The 20,586-nt window shown below is 30.8% G+C and overlaps 1 protein-coding gene across 3 annotated transcripts in view; it reads right to left on the bottom strand.

Moving 5' to 3' along the window:
- Positions 1 to 20,229, bottom strand: part of Sbf (SET domain binding factor) — a 320,087-nt gene extending 299,858 nt beyond the window's left edge. For 2 of the 3 annotated variants that reach the window (XM_085822442.1, XM_085822443.1), the window contains exon 1: positions 20,076 to 20,229. In XM_085822442.1, the coding sequence (XP_085678568.1) occupies positions 20,076 to 20,130 (55 nt within the window). In that variant the 5' untranslated portion in view covers positions 20,131 to 20,229. The remainder of the gene's footprint in view (positions 1 to 20,075) is intronic. The other variant, XM_085822441.1, reaches the window with a different exon arrangement.
- Positions 20,230 to 20,586: the final 357 nt, after the last annotated feature.

The following is a 20,586-nucleotide window of genomic DNA, read 5'->3' as shown; positions in this document are numbered from 1 at the left end:
ATCTAAAGTCCTAAATAAGAGGACTTCAGTAATTTTTTATTAATTTCTCTACATTTGATCGAATTTTAATCACAATATATTTCATTAGCTTAATTATTAAGTATTTTTCTAATAGTTATTTTATTTATTTATTTTCTTCCGCATTTCTGATGGCCTTCCACATTGCTCCGGTACTTCTAATTTTAGAAACCCTGAAGAATATGATATATACAGTCCCAGTTTCTAAACTGCGAATACTCTCTTCCTGAACTTACTCAGCGAGTTTAATGAATGACAGTAGTACTGACATTCATTAAACTCGTTTGTACTTTGTGGCAGAGTTGACAGAAAGAGTAGAAGTGCAGCTGTTAAAACTTGAATTGATATACAATGCTATGAAATTTATATACTGTGCATAATATCCTCGCTTTAATGGAAAAAAGTGATGAATCAAATCAAATATAATCAAATTTCAATGAGCCAAAATTGAAGGTACACACCCCTCAAGAAAACAAATACTATAAACTTGACATTGAGTTAGTATCAATTTTGAATAGTATGTTTCAAAATTCACTCAGATTTACCTATGAACTTCTAATTCCAACAATCATGCAATCCAAATTTCCACTAATTGAAGTTCAAGTAAGAGTTTTCATGTACACTCACAGTATGGCAATTACATATGAGAGTGTATTAAAAAATAAAAAATGTTGCCAAGTTTACATTTATTAAACTTCCTGTTTTAACAGAAATAGAACAGGTATTAAACATGGATGTTCATTAAACTCGTTTGTACTTTGTGGCAGAGTTGACAGAAAGAGTAGAAGTGCAGCTGTTAAAACTTGAATTGATATACTATGCTATGAAATTTATATACTGTGCATAATATCCTCGCTTTAATGGAAAAAAGTGATGAATCAAATCAAATATAATCAAATTTCAATGAGCCAAAATTGAAGGTACACACCCCTCAAGAAAACAAATACTATAAACTTGACATTGAGTTAGTATCAATTTTGAACAGTATGTTTCAAAATTCACTCAGATTTACCTATGAACTTCTAATTCCAACAATCATGCAATCCAAATTTCCACTAATTGAAGTTCAAGTAAGAGTTTTCATGTACACTCACAGTATGGCAATTACATATGAGAGTGTATTAAAAAATAAAAAATGTTGCCAAGTTTACATTTATTAAACTTCCTGTTTTAATAGAAATAGAACAGGTATTAAACATGGATGTTCATTAAACTCGTTTGTACTTTGTGGCAGAGTTGACAGAAAGAGTAGAAGTGCAGCTGTTAAAACTTGAATTGATATACTATGCTATGAAATTTATATACTGTGCATAATATCCTCGCTTTAATGGAAAAAAGTGATGAATCAAATCAAATATAATCAAATTTCAATGAGCCAAAATTGAAGGTACACACCCCTTAAGAAAACAAATACTATAAACTTGACATTGAGTTAGTATCAATTTTGAACAGTATGTTTCAAAATTCACTCAGATTTACCTATGAACTTGTCATTCCAACAATCATGCAATCCAAATTTCCACTAATTGAAGTTCAAGTAAGAGTTTTCATGTACACTCACAGTATGGCAATTACATATGAGAGTGTATTAAAAAATAAAAAATGTTGCCAAGTTTACATTTATTAAACTTCCTGTTTTAATAGAAATAGAACAGGTATTAAACATGGATGTTCATTAAACTCGTTTGTACTTTGTGGCAGAGTTGACAGAAAGAGTAGAAGTGCAGCTGTTAAAACTTGAATTGATATACTATGCTATGAAATTTATATACTGTGCATAATATCCTCGCTTTAATGGAAAAAAGTGATGAATCAAATCAAATATAATCAAATTTCAATGAGCCAAAATTGAAGGTACACACCCCTTAAGAAAACAAATACTATAAACTTGACATTGAGTTAGTATCAATTTTGAACAGTATGTTTCAAAATTCACTCACATTTACCTATGAACTTGTAATTCCAACAATCATGCAATCCAAATTTCCACTAATTGAAGTTCAAGTAAGAGTTTTCATGTACACTCACAGTATGGCAATTACATATGAGAGTGTATTAAAAAATAAAAAATGTTGCCAAGTTTACATTTATTAAACTTCCTGTTTTAATAGAAATAGAACAGGTATTAAACATGGATGTAATTACCTGTCTTAATACAAATACAACATGTTAAAGAGAAGACTTGCAGAAGACTGTTTCTGGTATGGCTTGAAGAGTAAAATGTTGCATTCTTTTATCTCTTCCATGTCAGAAAAAAAAAAAAAAAAAAAAAAACTTTCCTCTGAAAGGGCACTTTTATTTTTAGGGAACGAAAATCACTGCAAAGAGACAAATCTGGAGAACATGTAATTTGGGAACAAACAATTCTGGATGACTAAGTACAGACACTTATTCTCAAAACACAGCGGCTCTGTGAAATGGTTATTGACTGGTACAAAGATGCATTATTGTGCAATAGAATATTTTCTCACTGGATAATGTAAAATTAAAAATTCTCTGCTTAATTCTCAGTTATTTAAGTCAGCTCCTCAAAAAAACATTTAAAATTGCAGCTTCGTTTTGACACCTCGGCTTTTGTAAGATAAACCTTATGTCACTTAGCACCTGTAAAATCTTCACAGGGTGAAAATGGAGAAAATTGCTCTATCTTTAGCTTAGATTCTACAAATACCAAGTGAATACAATAACAGCAAATTTAATTCAGCATTCAATTGCATTACAATTTGGTAGTTTAAAAACTAAATCATTAATAAAAGTCTGTTTTCCCGCACCTGGGATTAAAATAACAGTTAAAATATTTACAAATTAAATAGTAAATTAGAATCAAATAATCTGGCTCCTTATTTAAGTAGTTCCACCAGTAGTTGGACAGTTAAAGAATACCGAATACTGGTAGTTTGTACCGGAGCCCAAACCAGGCAAAAGAGCTGGCTGCATGGTTTTCATGATTTTCCCCATGTACAATGTGAATACAAGCCACTATCATGAAATCATCCCTTCCCTCAAGCAGACAGTCTCCAAGTGCATGCATGATTCCTAAAAACAAATTTGTAAACTTAAAAAAAAAAATCACTGAAAAACCAGTGTTAGTTGTCCAATCAGGGAGAATATCAGATTTTCAACTGCACTGAATCCCAGCTACAGTAATTCTTAGTTCCTGAGATAAATTGTGATTTTAGCTGGGAGGAAGTATCTAAAGTCCTAAATAAGAGGACTTCAGTAATTTTTTATTAATTTCTCTACATTTGATCGAATTTTAATCACAATATATTTCATTAGCTTAATTATTAAGTATTTTTCTAATAGTTATTTTATTTATTTATTTTCTTCCGCATTTCTGATGGCCTTCCACATTGCTCCGGTACTTCTAATTTTAGAAACCCTGAAGAATATGATATATACAGTCCCAGTTTCTAAACTGCGAATACTCTCTTCCTGAACTTACTCAGCGAGTTTAATGAATGACAGTAGTACTGACATTCATTAAACTCGTTTGTACTTTGTGGCAGAGTTGACAGAAAGAGTAGAAGTGCAGCTGTTAAAACTTGAATTGATATACAATGCTATGAAATTTATATACTGTGCATAATATCCTCGCTTTAATGGAAAAAAGTGATGAATCAAATCAAATATAATCAAATTTCAATGAGCCAAAATTGAAGGTACACACCCCTCAAGAAAACAAATACTATAAACTTGACATTGAGTTAGTATCAATTTTGAATAGTATGTTTCAAAATTCACTCAGATTTACCTATGAACTTCTAATTCCAACAATCATGCAATCCAAATTTCCACTAATTGAAGTTCAAGTAAGAGTTTTCATGTACACTCACAGTATGGCAATTACATATGAGAGTGTATTAAAAAATAAAAAATGTTGCCAAGTTTACATTTATTAAACTTCCTGTTTTAACAGAAATAGAACAGGTATTAAACATGGATGTTCATTAAACTCGTTTGTACTTTGTGGCAGAGTTGACAGAAAGAGTAGAAGTGCAGCTGTTAAAACTTGAATTGATATACTATGCTATGAAATTTATATACTGTGCATAATATCCTCGCTTTAATGGAAAAAAGTGATGAATCAAATCAAATATAATCAAATTTCAATGAGCCAAAATTGAAGGTACACACCCCTCAAGAAAACAAATACTATAAACTTGACATTGAGTTAGTATCAATTTTGAACAGTATGTTTCAAAATTCACTCAGATTTACCTATGAACTTCTAATTCCAACAATCATGCAATCCAAATTTCCACTAATTGAAGTTCAAGTAAGAGTTTTCATGTACACTCACAGTATGGCAATTACATATGAGAGTGTATTAAAAAATAAAAAATGTTGCCAAGTTTACATTTATTAAACTTCCTGTTTTAATAGAAATAGAACAGGTATTAAACATGGATGTTCATTAAACTCGTTTGTACTTTGTGGCAGAGTTGACAGAAAGAGTAGAAGTGCAGCTGTTAAAACTTGAATTGATATACTATGCTATGAAATTTATATACTGTGCATAATATCCTCGCTTTAATGGAAAAAAGTGATGAATCAAATCAAATATAATCAAATTTCAATGAGCCAAAATTGAAGGTACACACCCCTTAAGAAAACAAATACTATAAACTTGACATTGAGTTAGTATCAATTTTGAACAGTATGTTTCAAAATTCACTCAGATTTACCTATGAACTTGTCATTCCAACAATCATGCAATCCAAATTTCCACTAATTGAAGTTCAAGTAAGAGTTTTCATGTACACTCACAGTATGGCAATTACATATGAGAGTGTATTAAAAAATAAAAAATGTTGCCAAGTTTACATTTATTAAACTTCCTGTTTTAATAGAAATAGAACAGGTATTAAACATGGATGTTCATTAAACTCGTTTGTACTTTGTGGCAGAGTTGACAGAAAGAGTAGAAGTGCAGCTGTTAAAACTTGAATTGATATACTATGCTATGAAATTTATATACTGTGCATAATATCCTCGCTTTAATGGAAAAAAGTGATGAATCAAATCAAATATAATCAAATTTCAATGAGCCAAAATTGAAGGTACACACCCCTTAAGAAAACAAATACTATAAACTTGACATTGAGTTAGTATCAATTTTGAACAGTATGTTTCAAAATTCACTCACATTTACCTATGAACTTGTAATTCCAACAATCATGCAATCCAAATTTCCACTAATTGAAGTTCAAGTAAGAGTTTTCATGTACACTCACAGTATGGCAATTACATATGAGAGTGTATTAAAAAATAAAAAATGTTGCCAAGTTTACATTTATTAAACTTCCTGTTTTAATAGAAATAGAACAGGTATTAAACATGGATGTAATTACCTGTCTTAATACAAATACAACATGTTAAAGAGAAGACTTGCAGAAGACTGTTTCTGGTATGGCTTGAAGAGTAAAATGTTGCATTCTTTTATCTCTTCCATGTCAGAAAAAAAAAAAAAAAAAAAAAAACTTTCCTCTGAAAGGGCACTTTTATTTTTAGGGAACGAAAATCACTGCAAAGAGACAAATCTGGAGAACATGTAATTTGGGAACAAACAATTCTGGATGACTAAGTACAGACACTTATTCTCAAAACACAGCGGCTCTGTGAAATGGTTATTGACTGGTACAAAGATGCATTATTGTGCAATAGAATATTTTCTCACTGGATAATGTAAAATTAAAAATTCTCTGCTTAATTCTCAGTTATTTAAGTCAGCTCCTCAAAAAAACATTTAAAATTGCAGCTTCGTTTTGACACCTCGGCTTTTGTAAGATAAACCTTATGTCACTTAGCACCTGTAAAATCTTCACAGGGTGAAAATGGAGAAAATTGCTCTATCTTTAGCTTAGATTCTACAAATACCAAGTGAATACAATAACAGCAAATTTAATTCAGCATTCAATTGCATTACAATTTGGTAGTTTAAAAACTAAATCATTAATAAAAGTCTGTTTTCCCGCACCTGGGATTAAAATAACAGTTAAAATATTTACAAATTAAATAGTAAATTAGAATCAAATAATCTGGCTCCTTATTTAAGTAGTTCCACCAGTAGTTGGACAGTTAAAGAATACCGAATACTGGTAGTTTGTACCGGAGCCCAAACCAGGCAAAAGAGCTGGCTGCATGGTTTTCATGATTTTCCCCATGTACAATGTGAATACAAGCCACTATCATGAAATCATCCCTTCCCTCAAGCAGACAGTCTCCAAGTGCATGCATGATTCCTAAAAACAAATTTGTAAACTTAAAAAAAAAAATCACTGAAAAACCAGTGTTAGTTGTCCAATCAGGGAGAATATCAGATTTTCAACTGCACTGCATCCCAGCTACAGTAATTCTTAGTTCCTGAGATAAATTGTGATTTTAGCTGGGAGGAAGTATCTAAAGTCCTAAATAAGAGGACTTCAGTAATTTTTTATTAATTTCTCTACATTTGATCGAATTTTAATCACAATATATTTCATTAGCTTAATTATTAAGTATTTTTCTAATAGTTATTTTATTTATTTATTTTGTTCCGCATTTCTGATGGCCTTCCACATTGCTCCGGTACTTCTAATTTTAGAAACCCTGAAGAATATGATATATACAGTCCCAGTTTCTAAACTGCGAATACTCTCTTCCTGAACTTACTCAGCGAGTTTAATGAATGACAGTAGTACTGACATTCATTAAACTCGTTTGTACTTTGTGGCAGAGTTGACAGAAAGAGTAGAAGTGCAGCTGTTAAAACTTGAATTGATATACAATGCTATGAAATTTATATACTGTGCATAATATCCTCGCTTTAATGGAAAAAAGTGATGAATCAAATCAAATATAATCAAATTTCAATGAGCCAAAATTGAAGGTACACACCCCTCAAGAAAACAAATACTATAAACTTGACATTGAGTTAGTATCAATTTTGAATAGTATGTTTCAAAATTCACTCAGATTTACCTATGAACTTCTAATTCCAACAATCATGCAATCCAAATTTCCACTAATTGAAGTTCAAGTAAGAGTTTTCATGTACACTCACAGTATGGCAATTACATATGAGAGTGTATTAAAAAATAAAAAATGTTGCCAAGTTTACATTTATTAAACTTCCTGTTTTAACAGAAATAGAACAGGTATTAAACATGGATGTTCATTAAACTCGTTTGTACTTTGTGGCAGAGTTGACAGAAAGAGTAGAAGTGCAGCTGTTAAAACTTGAATTGATATACTATGCTATGAAATTTATATACTGTGCATAATATCCTCGCTTTAATGGAAAAAAGTGATGAATCAAATCAAATATAATCAAATTTCAATGAGCCAAAATTGAAGGTACACACCCCTCAAGAAAACAAATACTATAAACTTGACATTCAGTTAGTATGAATTTTGAACAGTATGTTTCAAAATTCACTCAGATTTACCTATGAACTTCTAATTCCAACAATCATGCAATCCAAATTTCCACTAATTGAAGTTCAAGTAAGAGTTTTCATGTACACTCACAGTATGGCAATTACATATGAGAGTGTATTAAAAAATAAAAAATGTTGCCAAGTTTACATTTATTAAACTTCCTGTTTTAATAGAAATAGAACAGGTATTAAACATGGATGTTCATTAAACTCGTTTGTACTTTGTGGCAGAGTTGACAGAAAGAGTAGAAGTGCAGCTGTTAAAACTTGAATTGATATACTATGCTATGAAATTTATATACTGTGCATAATATCCTCGCTTTAATGGAAAAAAGTGATGAATCAAATCAAATATAATCAAATTTCAATGAGCCAAAATTGAAGGTACACACCCCTTAAGAAAACAAATACTATAAACTTGACATTGAGTTAGTATCAATTTTGAACAGTATGTTTCAAAATTCACTCAGATTTACCTATGAACTTGTAATTCCAACAATCATGCAATCCAAATTTCCACTAATTGAAGTTCAAGTAAGAGTTTTCATGTACACTCACAGTATGGCAATTACATATGAGAGTGTATTAAAAAATAAAAAATGTTGCCAAGTTTACATTTATTAAACTTCCTGTTTTAATAGAAATAGAACAGGTATTAAACATGGATGTTCATTAAACTCGTTTGTACTTTGTGGCAGAGTTGACAGAAAGAGTAGAAGTGCAGCTGTTAAAACTTGAATTGATATACTATGCTATGAAATTTATATACTGTGCATAATATCCTCGCTTTAATGGAAAAAAGTGATGAATCAAATCAAATATAATCAAATTTCAATGAGCCAAAATTGAAGGTACACACCCCTCAAGAAAACAAATACTATAAACTTGACATTGAGTTAGTATCAATTTTGAACAGTATGTTTCAAAATTCACTCAGATTTACCTATGAACTTCTAATTCCAACAATCATGCAATCCAAATTTCCACTAATTGAAGTTCAAGTAAGAGTTTTCATGTACACTCACAGTATGGCAATTACATATGAGAGTGTATTAAAAAATAAAAAATGTTGCCAAGTTTACATTTATTAAACTTCCTGTTTTAATAGAAATAGAACAGGTATTAAACATGGATGTAATTACCTGTCTTAATACAAATACAACATGTTAAAGAGAAGACTTGCAGAAGACTGTTTCTGGTATGGCTTGAAGAGTAAAATGTTGCATTCTTTTATCTCTTCCATGTCAGAAAAAAAAAAAAAATAAATAAATAATAACTTTCCTCTGAAAGGGCACTTTTATTTTTAGGGAACGAAAATCACTGCAAAGAGACAAATCTGGAGAACATGTAATTTGGGAACAAACAATTCTGGATGACTAAGTACAGACACTTATTCTCAAAACACAGCGGCTCTGTGAAATGGTTATTGACTGGTACAAAGATGCATTATTGTGCAATAGAATATTTTCTCACTGGATAATGTAAAATTAAAAATTCTCTGCTTAATTCTCAGTTATTTAAGTCAGCTCCTCAAAAAAACATTTAAAATTGCAGCTTCGTTTTGACACCTCGGCTTTTGTAAGATAAACCTTATGTCACTTAGCACCCGTAAAATCTTCACAGGGTGAAAATGGAGAAAATTGCTCTATCTTTAGCTTAGATTCTACAAATACCAAGTGAATACAATAACAGCAAATTTAATTCAGCATTCAATTGCATTACAATTTGGTAGTTTAAAAACTAAATCATTAATAAAAGTCTGTTTTCCCGCACCTGGGATTAAAATAACAGTTAAAATATTTACAAATTAAATAGTAAATTAGAATCAAATAATCTGGCTCCTTATTTAAGTAGTAACACCAGTAGTTGGACAGTTAAAGAATACCGAATACTGGTAGTTTGTACCGGAGCCCAAACCAGGCAAAAGAGCTGGCTGCATGGTTTTCATGATTTTCCCCATGTACAATGTGAATACAAGCCACTATCATGAAATCATCCCTTCCCTCAAGCAGACAGTCTCCAAGTGCATGCATGATTCCTAAAAACAAATTTGTAAACTTAAAAAAAAAAATCACTGAAAAACCAGTGTTAGTTGTCCAATCAGGGAGAATATCAGATTTTCAACTGCACTGAATCCCAGCTACAGTAATTCTTAGTTCCTGAGATAAATTGTGATTTTAGCTGGGAGGAAGTATCTAAAGTCCTAAATAAGAGGACTTCAGTAATTTTTTATTAATTTCTCTACATTTGATCGAATTTTAATCACAATATATTTCATTAGCTTAATTATTAAGTATTTTTCTAATAGTTATTTTATTTATTTATTTTCTTCCGCATTTCTGATGGCCTTCCACATTGCTCCGGTACTTCTAATTTTAGAAACCCTGAAGAATATGATATATACAGTCCCAGTTTCTAAACTGCGAATACTCTCTTCCTGAACTTACTCAGCAAGTTTAATGAATGACAGTAGTACTGACATTCATTAAACTCGTTTGTACTTTGTGGCAGAGTTGACAGAAAGAGTAGAAGTGCAGCTGTTAAAACTTGAATTGATATACAATGCTATGAAATTTATATACTGTTATAATATCCTCGCTTTAATGGAAAAAGTGATGAATCAAATCAAATATAATCAAATTTCAATGAGCCAAAATTGAAGGTACACACCCCTCAAGAAAACAAATACTATAAACTTGACATTGAGTTAGTATCAATTTTGAACAGTATGTTTCAAAATTCACTCAGATTTACCTATGAACTTCTAATTCCAACAATCATGCAATCCAAATTTCCACTAATTGAAGTTCAAGTAAGAGTTTTCATGTACACTCACAGTATGGCAATTACATATGAGAGTGTATTAAAAAATAAAAAATGTTGCCAAGTTTACATTTATTAAACCTCCTGTTTTAATAGAAATAGAACAGGTATTAAACATGGATGTTCATTAAACTCGTTTGTACTTTGTGGCAGAGTTGACAAAAAGAGTAGAAGTGCAGCTGTTAAAACTTGAATTGATATACTATGCTATGAAATTTATATACTGTGCATAATATCCTCGCTTTAATGGAAAAAAGTGATGAATCAAATCAAATATAATCAAATTTCAATGAGCCAAAATTGAAGGTACACACCCCTCAAGAAAACAAATACTATAAACTTGACATTGAGTTAGTATCAATTTTGAACAGTATGTTTCAAAATTCACTCAGATTTACCTATGAACTTCTAATTCCAACAACCATGCAATCCAAATTTCCACTAATTGAAGTTCAAGTAAGAGTTTTCATGTACACTCACAGTATGGCTATTACATATGAGAGAGTATTAAAAAATAAAAAAATGTTGCCAAGTTTACATTTATTAAACTTCCTGTTTTAATAGAAATAGAACAGGTATTAAACATGGATGTAATTACCTGTCTTAATACAAATACAACATGTTAAAGAGAAGACTTGCAGAAGACTGTTTCTGGTATGGCTTGAAGAGTAAAATGTTGCATTCTTTTATCTCTTCCATGTCAGAAAAAAAAAATAAATAAATAAATAATAACTTTTCTCTGAAAGGGCACTTTTATTTTTAGGGAACGAAAATCACTGCAAAGAGACAAATCTGGAGAACATGTAATTTGGGAACAAACAATTCTGGATGACTAAGTACAGACACTTATTCTCAAAACACAGCGGCTCTGTGAAATGGTTATTGACTGGTACAAAGATGCATTATTGTGCAATAGAATATTTTCTGACTGGATAATGTAAAATTAAAAATTCTCTGCTTAATTCTCAGTTATTTAAGTCAGCTCCTCAAAAAACATTTAAAATTGCAGCTTCGTTTTGACACCTCGGCTTTTGTAAGATAAACCTTATGTCACTTAGCACCTGTAAAATCTTCACAGGGTAAAAATGGAGAAAATTGCTCTATCTTTAGCTTAGATTCTACAAATACCAAGTGAATACAATAACAGCAAATTTAATTCAGCATTCAATTGCATTACAATTTGGTAGTTTAAAAACTAAATCATTAATAAAAGTCTGTTTTCCCGCACCTGAGATTATAATAACAGTTAAAATATTTACAAATTAAATAGTAAATTAGAATCAAATAATCTGGCTCCTTATTTAAGTAGTTCCACCAGTAGTTGAACAGTTAAAGAATACCGAATACTAGTAGTTTGTACCGGAGCCTAAACCAGGCAAAAGAGCTGGCTGCATGGTTTTCATGATTTTCCCCATGTACAATGTGAATACAAGCCACTATCATGAAATCATCCCTTCCCTCAAGCAGACAGTCTCCAAGTGCATGCATGATTCCTAAAAACAAATTTGTAAACTTAAAAAAAAAAATCACTGAAAAACCAGTGTTAGTTGTCCAATCAGGGAGAATATCAGATTTTCAACTGCACTGAATCCCAGCTACAGTAATTCTTAGTTCCTGAGATAAATTGTGACTTTAGCTGGGAGGAAGTATCTAAAGTCCTAAATAAGAGGACTTCAGTAATTTTTTATTAGTTTCTCTACATTTGATCAAATTTTAATCACAATATATTTCATTAGCTTAATTTATTAAGTATTTTTCTAATAGTTATTTTATTTATTTATTTTGTTCCGCATTTCTGATGGCCTTCCACATTGCATTGTGCAATTCTTAAAAACGCGACAAGCAGTAGGCGATTCTGCACTTTCTCCCAATTTCGCACCTAATCTTTGTCATGATTAAGCACTTTTGTTCCATAAAATTTCTAGCATAAGCGTAATTCGGCTAGCAGATTGTTGGGGAAAAAATGTTGAGTAAAAAAAAAAAAAAAAAATGCCTTTACTTTGTGAAAACAAAATGGCATCCAAACAAAAACTATCAGGTTGCTGTAGCAGGGTTGTTCGCCAAATTTTCCCCAAGTTACCTTAATCCAAAGATTTACGGAATGTGGAATTATAACAGCCTTTTAACTTTGTACAGAGTAACTTCTGTATATCACATTCATCACAATTCGGTATAAATTCCTGTATTTCAGTAGATGTTCTTAACTATTTTAAGCACTATGAACTATTCTATTACAGCCAATTCAGCATTGAGCTGATTCATTTTATTTGATGGCAAATTTGAATATAGTAAATGTAATGGAAAATTAGTTGCAGTATTTGAAACACGCATTTATATAGTACGATTGATTGGTAAGTATATTAACTGTATTGAAAAATTAGTTGCAGCATTTAAAACAAGTGCATTTATATGGTATAATTGATTGTATATAATATGTACTGAATAATTTTTGTATTTCATGTCTATTACAATTGGGAATTGGTTCCGGTTTTTTCCGTAGATATTTTCAGTTACTTGAAGAAACTGGGCACTATTATAGCCATTTTATAAAAATGATTAGATATATTATATGTAACGAATAAATTATAGATTCTCTTTTTTGAAAAATTAGTTGCAATTTTTTTTAAGCATGTACATTTATAGTATGATTGATTGGTAAATATTCTAACTGTAATGAAAAATTAGTTGCAGCATTTGAAATACGTGTAGCATTTAGACGGTATGACTGATTGGTAAATAATATGTACTTAATAATTATGCATTTCATGTCCAATGTAATTGGGAATTAGTTCCTCTTTTTAGTAGATGTTTCTAACTACTTGAAGAAATTGTGTAATGTCGTAGCCATTTTATAAGCACAATTAGATAGATGTAATGGAATAAATTATAGTATTTTTTGAAATATGTGCTTTATACTGTTGGAGTACCTGTCAATTTGTATAGGCTAGAATTGTATAACAAATCTGTCGTTTTGCACAATTTAGAATTGTACTGAAAAAATTTAAGAATTAGTTTTTTTTTCTTTTGTTTTTATCTGGAAGCCAGGTTATTATTTACACAACATTTGTTTCTGTGGATAAAATAAATAGTGTACATATTATCATGAACTTCTCAACTGCAATTTCTTGATTGCCTTGTAGATAACTGCAACATGATGTGCAAATTGCTATGGACACACATAATGAGGTGTGCAAACTGTTAAGGAGACGATATTATGATGTATCGAAGTGGACAGCTGTTTACATAAACAATAACAAAAGTGCACTTCGAATCTATCAAAAGTTAACTTAGAATCCAGTTTATATGAACATAGAATAGTCTACACATCATAAACTTTGGGCTATGGAAATATTAAATCCCAGAACTGATGTGACTGGCCTACTCCATGGATAATTGCAACAATAGTGTGCAAATTACTAAGGATACGCATTATTAGGTGTGTAGCTGATAAGAACACAAAGTTGTGACGTATTGAAGTAGACACTGGTTTAGAAACTGGTTAATATATAAGTTCCACTCTCCACAGCATAGATCCTATCGATGACAATGTCATGATTGTACATTTTTTTTTACATACGAATTATTATGTAACAATTATTGTAAAAATGGCATTGTCAACTTAGCACTGTAATATTACTATCATTGATTCAATGAATGCTGATGGCAGTGGATGGTAGATTCTCTTTCCATCGTGTGAACATAACTCTGATTAGTGTAGAACCTTAATACAGAAGTCCATGCAACTGTTTCAGTCACTAACCACTATACCAGCAACAGCCCCAAGATTGAATCACTAATCAACCAAGCTTGCTGAAATCTCACCATGTGTTTTGATACCTCGCTACATGTTATACCTCAGTTGTATTTTTAATAATATTTAATATTAATTTAATAATAATTTAAGTCATTTTTTCGAGACAACACAAGTTAAACTTGATCCATCCACCTAGTAAAACATGAGATATAGAACTGTCCCCCCTTTTTTCTTTTTTGAGTGGGTGTACCTCTGTAAATCTACCATTACCAAAATTTATGAATACAATAGAAATAATTCATAAACATATTTCAAAACTGGACTATACAGCAATGGAAAAGAATTGCTAGGTGGGACGAATCGTGATTTCTTTCATATCAGATCAATGGCACATGGATCAAACCATCTTCCAGACAAACAGCTGATCATCAGATGTAAAGAGACAATACAATTACTTTCTGTAGAATATTTTCATGAAAGTCCGTAAACTGATAGTGGTTGTAAAACATACCATAATGGATGAGGGTCACTTCTGACCAATTACAGCTTTTCATAGTTTCTTTCTCAACACAAATGGACTCTTCCAGCAGGCCAGCACTCTATGTCACAAGACAAGAACTACACTACAGTAATTTTAAAGAACTTGTTCATGAATTCTAGGTGCTCTGACTTTCTAATTCACTAGATATTAATCTTATGGAACACATCTGAAATACCATGCAGAAACAGCTCAGAGCTTAGCAACCTCTCTGTGATAACCTACGGGTGTTGCATGAACTCTGCTTGCAAATTTTATACAATCTTTCTGCAGACTTGTAGAATTCATGCTATGATGGGTTACAGCTGTTCTGTGTGCTGAAGGTGGAGCCACAAGGTATTATGTGAGTATCAAAATTTTTACACTGTATATCATGCAAATCAAAATGAGCTAAACCATTTTGGCTGATCTTTAGAATATGGTAAATGTTAGTTTGGCGACATTTTGGAGGCGATAAAGGTTACTACCTGGGACTTTGGTAATAATGTAAGCAGTACTCAGTTCCCATTACGCATTATTTTGTGTGAGGGAAATGAGAGATCATGCGATATGTCATGTGATATTAATGGACAAATTACGGTTCTTTAATCGGAAAAGGGGGGAAATCGGGAAAAATCTGGAAATTTTGTATTTGGCTTTATTCTGTGTTGTGTGAAACAGTGTACGTTAATTTTTGGATCCCATGGCCCTAACTAAACTGAATTCGAAATGGGTATTTAGTGGGATTGAAAGGGGTAGTAATAAGTGTTTCTTTAAGGTTGTGCGAGATAGAAGTAAAGATGTTTTATTAAGTTATTTATTTTACCTGGTACCTTGCTGTGAACTATAAGTATGATTTTAAAGATCCTGAAACAGAAATAAGAAAAGTTTATCGGACACGTAATCAAGATTCTGAAGAAGATTAGATAAGTTAGTATTTTTAATTATTTGAGGATATTATTTTTATGCATTGTTCTAAATGTAATGCGGAAGTAAAGTAATTTGCATAAACGTGCATGGAAATAATTTAAATATTTGACACTAAGTATTTGTAATTTTTGCGGTATGAATTCGTTGGTGACGTTTATAATATAATAGATATTGAGAGGTAAAAGTTTTTGGATATTTTATTTATTTTATATGTGGAAATGTTCATATTTGGAAAGGATATATACTTTTTCGCGATCAGGTAATTTCATATATGTTCTTTTTACCGGGTTTAAAGATTAAAAAAATTGTCATGTATTTTCGCGAAATTTTTCTAATTTATGAGAAAAAAGCAGTGTACATGGATATAGTGAAGAGTGTGCGCAATGCCATTTTTGTGCAATTCTGGGATGTTTCTTTAAGTAAAAATAAGTCGACGTGTACATTGTTTAGTGATATTTTAATTAAATTATAGTTATTTTGTGAATTTTATGTTTGTAGGAATTTGGTATACGTTTTAGTTGAAGTAAACGTGCATGGAAATAATTTAAATATTTAACACTAAGTATTTGTAATTTTTGCGGTATGAATTCGTTCGTGACGTTTATAATATAATAGATAATTCAGAGGTAAAAGTTTTTGGATATTTTATTTATTTTATACGTGGAAATGTTCATATTTGGAAAGGATATATACTTTTTCGCGATCAGGTAATTTCATATATGTTCTTTTTACCGGGTTTAAAGATTCAAAAAATTGTCATGTATTTTCGTGAAATTTTTCTAATTTATAAGAAAAAAGCAGTGTACATGGATATAGTGAACAGTGTGCGCAATGCCATTTTTGTGCAATTCTGGGATGTTTTTTTAAGTAAAAATAAGTCGACATGTACATGGTTTATGTGTATGTGTTATTTTGAAAAATGCGTAAGGAGTATGGTATTGTGCACTTTTCCCCAATTTTGCAGTGAATATTTGTCATGATTAAGCAGTTTTGTTAGATAAAATTTCTAGCATAAGTGTAATTCGGCTAGTAGATTGTTGGAAGAAGTGTTCAGTAGATAAAAAGAAAAGAAACATGTCTTTACTTCGTGAAGAGAAAATGGCGGCGGGAAAAAAAAATAGAGGGTTGCTGTAGGAGAGTTGGTCGCCAAATTTTCGCCAAAAAATCGCCAAGTTACCATAATGTAAAGATCAACAATAATTTTTATGGAACCATTGTGATAATTATACTTTTTCTTTAAAAACATTTCTCTTACTGAAGCAATACACGGTACTTACATATTAATGCAACCAGGCCAAAATTCACATAAATCGCCAAATTTGGCAACCCGAATTTAGATAGCAAAAACGTAAAGTTTCTAACCAAAAATATTTGACAAGAATCCATGTTCACAGCGACATGTTTTAACTTAAAAAAACATCTACGAATGGCACAATGTAGGCAACGAACGAATCTACGAACTACGCACACCTCGCTTTAATAAATTAACATAAGGTTGCCGTAAGTAGGGTAAACAAAATAATATAAAAAACTGTATTAAAAATTATCTGTAATTAATAAATGTACATTTTCTTTCTATTCATACTTTTTATTCAAACTTACAAATCGCGCCAACCTGGTTGCGATAATACGTAAGTACCCAATACATTTATCACACACTAATCATCATGAGAGTTACAAAAATGAATTTTCAAATGCTCTTTTGTGGAGATCCATTAAAGAATAAAAAATGAAATTTAAGCATTTCAAACTGACAGAAACTGACTGAAACATAATCTATTTACGAAACATCCTATGATCACGCATAATTATGCACGGTTGATCTTTACAATATGGTAACTGGTAGTTTGGTGACATTTTGGAGGCGATAAAGGTTACTTACCTGGGACTTTGGTAATAATGTGAGTAGTACTCAGTTCCAATTACGCATTATTTTGAGTGAGGGAAATGAGAGATCATGGGGTATGTCATGTGATATTAATGGACGAATTACGGTTCTTTAATCGGAAAAGGGGGGAAATCGGGGAAAAAATGTGAAAATTTTGTATTTAGCTTTATTCTGTGTTGTGTGAAACAGTGTTGTTGAATTTTTGGATCCCATGTCCCTAACTAAAGTGAATTCGAAATGAGTATTTACACATTGTGATAAAGAAAAGTTTGCTTTTTATTTAGCGGAGGAAGTATGGAGGAAAAATTTGCATTAAAAATCTTTCAATAATTTTATTGAATGAATTAGAAAAGTGTATCCGCCACGTAATCAAGATTCTGAAGAAGATTAGGTAAGTTAGTATTTTTAATTATTTGAGGATATTATTTTTATGCATTGTTCTAAATGTAAGGTGGAAAGGAATTTGGTATTATTGGGAAAATTGTTATTAGCAATGATTTAGTTTAAAGTAATTAGGATTGTAAGGTAATTTTTATTAATTTAATGTATGTGCTCATTTATATTTTAAGTAATGTTTTTGAATTTAATTATATTTTAATGAAATGGTAGTTATTTTGTGAATTTTATGTTTGTAGGAATTTGTTATACGTTAAAGTTGAAATAAACGTGCATGGAAATAATTTAAATATTTGATACTAAGTATTTGTAATGCTTGTGGTATGAATTCGTTGGTGACGTGTATAATGTAATAGATGATTTAGAGGTAAAAGTTTTTGGATATTTTATTTATTTTATATGTGGAAATGTTCATATTTGTAAAGGGTAAATACTTTTTCGCGATCAGGTAATTTCATATATGTTCTTTTTACCGGGTTTAAAGATTGAGAAAATTGTCATGTATTTTTGTGAAATTTTTCTAATTTATGAGAAAAAAGCAGTGTACATGGATATAGTGAAGAGTGTGCGCAATGCCATTTTTGTGCAATTCTGGGATTTTTTTCAAGTAAAAATAAGTCGACGTATACATGGTTTAATGATATTTTAATTAAATGATAGTTATTTTGTGAATTTTATGTTTGTAGGAATTTGGTATACGTTTAAGTTGAAATAAACGTGCATGGAAATAATTTAAATATTTGATGCTAAGTATTTGTAATGCTTGTGGTATGAATTCGTTTGTGACGTGTATAATGTAATAGATGATTTAGAGGTAAAAGTTTTTGGATATTTTATTTATTTTATATGTGGAAATGTTCATATTTGGAAAGGGTAAATACTTTTTCGCGATCAGGTAATTTCATATATGTTCTTTTTACCGGGTTTAAAGATTGAGAAAATTGTCATGTATTTTCGTGAAATTTTTCTAATTTATGAGAAAAAAGCAGTGTACATGGATATAGTGAAGAGTGTGCGCAATGCCATTTTTGTGCAATTCTGGGATGTTTTTTTAAGTAAAAATAAGTCGCCGTGTACATGGTTTATGTGTATGTGTTATTTTGAAAAACGCGTAAGGAGTATGGTATTGTGCACTTTTTCCCAATTTTGCAGTGAATATTTGTCATGATTAAGCAGTTTTGTTTGATAAAATTTCTAGCATAAGTGAAATTCGGCTACTAGATTGTTGGAAGAAGTGTTCAGAAGATAAAAAGAAAAGAAACATGTCTTTACTTCGTGAAGACAAAATGGCGGCGGGGAAAAAAAATAGAGGGTTGCTGTAGAAGAGTTGGTTGCCAAATTTTCGCCAAAAAATCGCCAAGTTACCATAATGTAAAGATCAACCTTATTCACAAATATATCATTTAAATATATTTTAAGCTGCTTAACTTTCCGACAGGTAAAAAAATAACATATCACGTAATAAAGGTACTACAGAAGTACTTTAATCTCTTTCTATGATGTGGGGAAAAAATTCTGGTTTAATCCTAGTATCCGGTGCACACGGGATTTGGCTACTTTATGATGAGCAGTAAAAATGAGACATATACGATGTAGTCAACGGGTCATTCAAGATATATAGTATAGTGTATATACACACATAGTATATTTAGACGTTCTTTGGATAATTTTTGGTGTTGGTGATAATTTTCAAAATCGCGCCAAGGCTGCACCGTATACTAGGATTTTACCAAAATTCTTTTAGACTGGAACTAAATACTTCCAAAGAGCTATACAAATTTCATAATTATTTATAATCCCAAGAAAGATGTTAATGCAGAGATATCCGAAGTAATAGCAAGAAAAATACGCAGCTAAAATTTCAGATGTAAAATATGATCCAATCATTCAATATTTTCAAATATAACTTTATTTAATAAGATCCACATTTTCTCAAATTTAAATGACAGCTCAGGGAAGAATCACAATGCTTGCTTCTGCATTCTCATGCAGAATCACTGGCTTATTAATTACATTACAAATGAAGAAGAGAAAAGTTATCTGCGGCTGATTGATAAACAGACATCGCAAAGGATATAGAAATGATTGAGAAAACTCCTTAAATAAAATATGCAATAAAAATTATAAAAAGCTGTAGAACAACTCACAATTCTTATTACTGAAAACATTTTATTCTTGGAAGGGAAATATTCGATATTATATTACTTCATAGCAAATTATTTAAGAAAGAAGTGTAACGGGTATGAGTCACTGTTTATTTTAATGAGCAATTAAAAATGTGTAAACATTACAGTGGAATAAGAATACACATAAATTTGCACCACTTACGTTCTTTATCGTGGTCGAAGCCGACTACAACAAAGTAGTCAGCTAGGCGTGACATTCTTCCCACGCAAAACACAAATATGTAACTCCGAACGTATCATCATGAAACCTCCATTTTTTTGTGAATTACCACTTCATTTGACATCTGACTTCAGACAAACATTAAAGATACTACTACCACTAAACTTGCTATCTCGAACAATTCCCTGAAATTTCATACACACATTTAAGCGTTAGAGGGCGCAATCAGTCTATTTGATATCAACGCAGTCTGTGAAAAAGTGTTTAAGTGATTGAATGAAAAAATGTCGAAATAGTTTCAACATAACCGAAGATTAAGAATTCTGCAGATAGTTTAATATCATTTTAGGAACAGTTTTGTCTGGAAAGATATATGCCTTAAATTGTACCAGCAAAAAAAAAAAAAAAAAAAAAAAAAATTATCACTTTCGCTTGCTTATATTATATATTCAGTTGTTCTTCAAACCTTTTTGCTTTTGGTTCTATAGTACTT

The sequence above is a fragment of the Stegodyphus dumicola genome, chromosome 8 (assembly GCF_044657685.1).
Source record: "Stegodyphus dumicola isolate Sdum_Otavi_A_Nest chromosome 8, ASM4465768v1".
NCBI lineage: Eukaryota > Metazoa > Arthropoda > Arachnida > Araneae > Eresidae > Stegodyphus > Stegodyphus dumicola.
The sequence above is the reverse complement of the archived record's forward strand: the minus strand, read 5'-3'. Positions and strand labels throughout refer to the sequence as shown.